The sequence below is a fragment of the Priapulus caudatus genome, unplaced genomic scaffold (genome assembly GCF_000485595.1).
Source record: "Priapulus caudatus unplaced genomic scaffold, Priapulus_caudatus-5.0.1 Scaffold111, whole genome shotgun sequence".
In the NCBI taxonomy this organism is placed as follows: domain Eukaryota; kingdom Metazoa; phylum Priapulida; class Priapulimorpha; order Priapulimorphida; family Priapulidae; genus Priapulus; species Priapulus caudatus.
The window spans coordinates 222,622-229,788 of record NW_014577172.1 but is presented as its reverse complement, the minus strand read 5'-3'; the positions used below and the strand labels follow the sequence as shown (position 1 = coordinate 229,788).

At 42.1% G+C, this 7,167-nt stretch overlaps 1 protein-coding gene across 1 annotated transcript in view; it reads left to right on the top strand.

The window, feature by feature from the left end:
• Nucleotides 1-411: 411 nt before the first annotated feature.
• Nucleotides 412-7,167, top strand: part of LOC106805378 (smoothelin-like) — a gene marked incomplete in the record, with an annotated part of 11,510 nt that continues 4,754 nt past the window's right edge. Inside the window, 5 exon segments of the mRNA XM_014806942.1 lie at nt 412-607; nt 5,421-5,510; nt 5,784-5,859; nt 6,204-6,355; nt 6,732-6,915. Of these exon segments, the coding sequence (XP_014662428.1) occupies nt 5,463-5,510; nt 5,784-5,859; nt 6,204-6,355; nt 6,732-6,915 (460 nt within the window).

Sequence of the window (7,167 nt, the reverse complement as noted above, 5' to 3'; positions counted from 1 at the left end):
GAATAATAAATAAATATACACATATATATATATATTAATAATAAATAAATAAATAAATAAATAAATATATATATCATATGTTTACTATGGACTTAATAACGAGATAATAATATGAAAAGATCTTATAGTAGTTCACAAATAATACATTCTCGCGCGGCGGTGTTCCGCCTTCGTCTGTAAGGGCGTACTGCAGCAACAGCCGTCCTCTTACTAAACACTCGTTTAGTAGCGAACTGGGTCGTAGGCGTAGCTAGTGAAGCTGCCGTATCCAACATGGCGGCCACATCGGTCGTCTGCCGCGCGGGTGGATGACGTAAACAGACGGTGTAAGGTTTCGGGGAGTAGCCGCTAAATATAGACTTCGCTTTGCCCACACAGCGGTTTCCCTACCGCATCCCCGCAGCTAATAACACACACACAGCCCTCATCCCCCCTGACGATCACGAACTGGACGGGTGCTGGCCATTTAACTTCTCGTGGGTCTTCTGCCGTATGTTGCGTTGTGTTCTGACCGTGTGCGAAGGTTAAGGCCGCATACCGACCAGTTCGTCCGATTGCTTCAGTGTGTGCGACGCCGTACTAACTCTAAGTCGACTCTAGTTGAAAGGTAAGCCTAGATTCGTAGCGCAGAAAGCAAGTCGAAATTGAGTTCGGGTAGAGATTTCATGCTCGCACCCGGAAAAATTTAGCGGGAAAATGATGCGAATATACGCAATATAATGTAAATAAATATTGGTGAGAGTTACTTTGGAACTGGAGTATATCGCAGCTTTATTCGTCGTCTTTATGATATAGTCTATGATAGTAAACTCTATGGCTGATGGTCGGTTATGGATGCAAGCAACACGACCGATTACATATAAATATATATCGAGAGAGAGAGCGAGAGAGAGAGAGAAAGAGAGAGCGAGAGAGAGAGAGAGAGAGAGGTGTTTACGTAAAGTTATATATTTCGATCTGTGATCAGCAGAGAATTTAATTATATTGATTATTACGACGCAGCTTTGCTGAGATTTTTTCCATAAAATATGACCATTTATAGAACTACTGCAAATCTTCTAAAAGATATCAAAATCTATTTGATCTTGAACTTTTAACGGCATTTGATATGACCGTAGAAATCACAATCGGATGGCACGTGTTTTGTTTAGTTTTCTTCGTAATTCTATTTATTATTTTAAGCAAGAAACACACTAATAGTCGTGTTCTCGTCATTAGCTACGTAGCTTATTTATTTACGTTTCGAACGCATTTGTTTTTTTCCGGTTTTTCTTTTTTGGTTACAGCCACGACATTGCATCTAAGTTCACATGCTGTATCGTAAGTTGTACGGTGTTTTGCCGCTATATACCGTACGGCAGTTATGCGCTACCCTTTTCTCTATAAATGTACGAAATAAAAACGAACAGCGGGGGAAGACTGTGGAATAAGGTCGCGGATGTCTAAAATGCATAACCGAAATGCAATGCCACATTTATACATGTTTATGAACAATAAGCAGCTATGATAATTGTACCTATGTTTATTACAAGCGACTGTCGTGTCCCAGTGATGAGGAAAAAACATGATGATCGATGGACATAAGCGTGACATAATCGGTCGTCGTTTTATACACTACACGCTGCAATCTGTTTTCTTATATACGCGAAACATAGCGCAACCTTTTAGGAAACTCTTAACACTCTCTAAATAGCATTTTGTGTTTAAATATAGACCAGTTTTCAGTAAGGGTTACGTACAGCACTTCTAACAGCGAGATCATCGCGCGTAAGGTATGATAAACCTGATAGAGATCAGGGGGCCGTTTTATTCATTATTATAAAATATAATATTACTATAATTGTAATTCGTAGTGTAAATGTGTTATTTTCAACTTAATATTAAAGTTACGAGAGGGTCTGGGCTCTCGTAATGTTAAGAGGATATTTTCGAGAATTTTTCATTCTCGTAACTTTGCGATGTGTTCTGTCAACGGTTTACGAGTGGAAGTTAATGTTAAGACTAATGTTAAGACTAATTTTGTTTCTGACAACGGGCTTCAGGTGAAGAGCATTCAGATTTTAAATAATCAACACCGGTAGCTTTTATTTAGTGATGAAAGATTCACATCACGTGACATTGGGAAGCCTCGTCTGCTAGTATCGCTATGATGGTTATGATGTATATTATATTCTCATATTATTATAATGTTATGATGGTAACATAGTATGTGGTACATGGTGGTGATGGTATGTGGTGATGGTCTTATGTGGTTATGATGTATGTATATTTATATAATATGTATGATATTCTCATATTATTATTATATGAGGTATGTATGTATGATATTCTTATATTATTATTATGAGGTATGTATGTATGATATTCTCATATTATTATTATGAGGTATGTATGTATGATATTCTATATGTATGTGTGGCGCCTATTAGAAAAGACTATAAATTACGCTAATTACTAATATAGATTAATCCCAACGTCGGATTAATTAAACACGTAATTAGAACGGTATATTAAGTGATGGGGCATGCTCTTAATATTTCACGATTGACCATTCGACTGTACGCATATATTAGCCCCATTTATCACCACTCTCTTCCTAGCATTCACGTAACATTGCATTTGGCATGCGGCCGCCGTGTGCGTGCGTGTGTGCGTGCGTGCGTGCGTGCGTGCGTGCGGGCGTACGGTCGTGTATGTGAGTGTGTATGTGTGTGTGTGTGTGTGTGTGTGTGTGTGTGTGTGTGTGTGTGTGTGTGTGTGTGTGTGTGAGTATGTGTGTGTGTGTGTGTGTGTGTGTATGTGTGTGTGTGTATGTGTGTGTGGGGGGGGGGAGTAGCGTTATCGAGGAGGAACATATGGCATCAAACCTTTGAGCGGCACTACATGTTCTATTCTCGTATTGGCAACACGATCGATTGCATGTTTTGCCGGCGTGACGATACATACTCCTTCTCCCGTTGCTCTTCTTCTGCCGAATGAAATAACTATCCCCTCTGTAAGACTACTATATAGAATACATGCGCTCCAAAAACATTGGATAAGAGACGCGGCGCGTGTCCCTTGGAATGAGAATTCTTCTTGATTTGAAACTGTTTCAGATTCAACTGTTAAAAACGTTTGACCGGCGTTCGTTTACTGTAGTTTTTATATCTCAAGTGAGCGCGCTAAGTTTTCGCGCTAGGATGAGTTACAAGGCCGTCTATTAATTCACCGCAGGGAAAAAATCGGCAAAAACACACACCTTGGCATATCGGCATATTAATTATCCACCAAAGAATTAATCATATATGACACACTGCTAGTTAGATGTTGATATGTTTGCCAACAAATCTACATCTTTCATCGTCTATTTTGACGTTTTCCGCAGCGTGTATTGTAGAGTAGTCCGATTATGTAGATGTGCGCGTAGAAGCTGTGAGCGTACTATGTGGCGGTTCGTGCTACAGTGTGGTTAGGGCCCCTGGTTGTGTTTTTTTACCTCGTGAACTCAGCGGCAATAAATATTTAACGATCACGTGACACGGCATAAACGATCACGTGTGTAAAAAAATATACCGTTTTCTTCTGGTTGGTTTTGCTACGTGGCTGTAACAAACGCTTACATTGCCTTTGCGTTATGTGTTACGGTATGTTAATGTAATTATAAATGTATGCGTTTTAATGTCATCACACGTACTCTCCTAATCAACGTATGCGTACGAGATTCTGTGCTTTAAGATTGATGTGAACGGTATAACATGTGCTCTACAACACAGTTGTTTTGCCACCTGAAGATAAAAAAATGTTCGTTAGAAAACATCACTATCATGTCCAGTATTTATTTTAAGTTTTTATTCATTACTAGCAAGACATTTATAGATACGTGTTATGCGGAATGTTGAAGGATTGCGATCAATCTATAAGAAACCCTGTATTTCTTCTTTCACAAATTGAACGTACGAATAGTAACACAGTATAACAAGTCAATGCCGGCGAAAAACTTGCAAAGTCTGCGGAATGCCAAGCGCGAATTGCAATGTAGGTTCATCCACCTTCTTACGTATAGCCAGCGCATCTGTTTTGTGTTATTTGTGATAAAACACACGCTTATATATATTCTCTTGCGATTGCTTCCCGTTTTTGGTGTAACTCGTGCCAGATCTCTGATCCCTGGACGCACGGTGAGGATGGGGTCGCTGTGAGCAAAGAATCTGCGGAGAAGAATCAAGCAAACCCCGATGTTGTCATGAAAGCGGTGCTTACGGAAAAGGCTGTTTTTGTGCTAAGCTCTCTAATCCGCGAGTTCTAGTTGATTGATAATGAGTATGACTCACACGCGCTTACAGACACACACACGTGGAGAGAAAGCGAGGACACCCGAGAACGTTCGGTGCGAAATAATTAAAGGAATTTCATCCATATTTGTTTTTACCCATTAGACAAATATAAGACAGAAAGTCAGACGGAGAGACAAACGGACGGATGGACAGAATAACGTACGGACGGACGGACGGACGGACGGACGGACGGACGGACGGACCGACGGACGGACGGACGGACGGACCGAGGACGGACGGACGGACGGACGGACGGACGGAGACCGACAGACCGACAGACCGACCGACAAATAGACAAACAGACAGACACACACACACACGCGCGCGCGCGCGCATGCACGCACGCATGCACGCACGCACGCACGCACACACACACACACACACACACACACACACACAGCTTCCCATAATTTTCAGCTAGCAGTAAGGTGAGGACGGATCGACCAAACCTAAACTGTTACATATTGTTTATTAACGAACGTGTCTGTTCAGCAAGTCTAGGAGCAAACGCCTGCACCCGCAGTACGTTTCCTAGCGCTGCCATTGCTGCGTTACATCAAGCAAGGAGCCGCGTTCGGGGCAGGGGGCTGACGTGCGGCTAGTTACGTCTGGTAACACGTGCGGCTAGTTACGCCTGGTAACCCGTGAGGCTGGTCTGGTAAGACGAGACGGGACTTCACGAGTGTTGGGGAAATCTCGGAGAATTTGCTCTTAACTAGAATACGCGGTGAAGTTTCCGCGTATCTCGTTCTACACCGCTAGCAGCGGACGTGGCGTGTATAGGAGGCTGAGCGTTAAAACGTCCCGTTTGTTACTCTCTACCTTGAGAAATTTATCAATTAAGCTAGCTAAACCCATCGTGCACTTCATAATTCATATGTCGTTGGCCTATAATTAATTGATACGTGATGTCATGATTATCCTACTAAATAATCATTTTAATTTCATCGAACTGATTGACTAATATTATTCGATTTTCGCTTCGCACATTCCATTCGAAGTAAGAATTCTATTAGCATCGCTCATGTGTAACCGCCAGGGGGCATGTAAGTATCTGTATAACCCCCCGGCTACTCATCTACCAGCTTATATCTGATATTTCAGAAACGACCGTGCAGTGAGATATCTCTCATAACACTCTTCGCCATGGACGACGTTGATAAGATCGAGGACATTGAAAAGTTGCAGAAGTTGGTAAGATATCGAAACGTACCGATCGCTGTACTAATTAATATCCATTATTCACGTGTCAGTAACCCGCCTCTGGACTAGGATGCCTAGGATGGATCGATGGGGAAAAGCTTAATATTCACGCATATGCCCATCACCTTGGCAGTAGTGGTTACGCACTGACCGTGTGAACTATTGTTAAGTATTGATAGTTATTCTACTGTTTGTATTGCTTCGTAGTAAACACGCGTATGGAAATTGAATTATTAACGCGGTTTCGTTTTTTATCGAACGTAGCTCGACGATACCGAGGACTTTGACAACAGAAGGAAGATTAGAAACAGATTGAGGGAATTGAAGAAGAAACGGTCAGGTAAGGTTTGTAGATACCGAGAACGACGTCTACGCGCAAAACAATTTAACCTTTTTACCAAACGCCAGGAGGTGGAATCGAACTTGAAACTAAGACTAATTACAAGCGATGTTTGCCAGAACAATGGTTATTCATAGTTTATACATTTACAACCACTCGGAAACAGTAACGAATAGCTAACTTTATCTTTACATGCGCTCCGTTCTGTATCATTCATGCGCACCTCACACGACTCTACGCTATTAGATTTTATTCGTGATTCTTTAATAATTTACGCGGTGAGAGTGGCCACCCCGCGCGCGCTATACCTACACTTACACGAGCAAGGATGCTGTGCGTTCCAGATGAGAGAGAGGCCCAGTCTAGGAAGCATGATCAGTTACGGGAGGATCGCCTCAAGGGCAAGTCCATCGACGCAGCGAAGAGAAAGACAGAGGAGTTGACGAGAATGAAAAGCGGAGAATCCGTCGGAGCGAAAAATATCGGCGTGATGCAGGTGCGTATAGCAACGCGTGGCGCGTCGCCATGGCAACCGCATCATCCACGTGTGATTTCGGTTGCTACGACGAATAGCGCTAACTTGATTTATCTCTTATTACTTATTTATATGTTTTTAGACTAACGGTCCAATGCGGGCACTCAGACTCAGCTAAGGTCAGTCGGCCGCAGTGAGTGCAGTGATTATAAGAGAAGATCAAGAATTTTGAAAAAATATAACCAAATAACATTTCATCGAAGCTCGCCTTTTCCTCCGTTGGTAACGATATTTAACAAGATTAGACACTATTAAACTCTCCGCTAACACGACAACATGTCTGCCGATGTTCCGTGTTTGGCATCCATGCGGAGTTGTTTCGCTTTATATGAAACAGGAGCAAATCGCGAGAGGACTGGACGATGCTGATAAGAGAAAAGCGGAAGAACTGAAACGATTCGCCGAAACAGCGAAGCACGATTCTGTCGGGCTGACGAAGAAAACAACGGTTACCACGACAACGGGCAAAGACGGTGGGAAAAAGACTTCCACGAAAACGACTGTGAAGTCAAACGATCCAAGTAAATGACGTTCTACTGTTTCCCGGTCCACGTTTCAGCCCGTGTGACACGTATCGAATAGCCGTGTAGTAATCTAATCGGCTTTTAAAATGTAAATGTTAAATCTTGCAGTTATGTATTTTACACGATTATTGCCTGATTGTGAAGGGAATATATATAGTTTTGTGGACTGAGTAAATCAGTGTTAGGAGGTAGAGGGCAATATTGATTTTCGTAGTTCACAATACTCTATGTTGCATATACATATACACT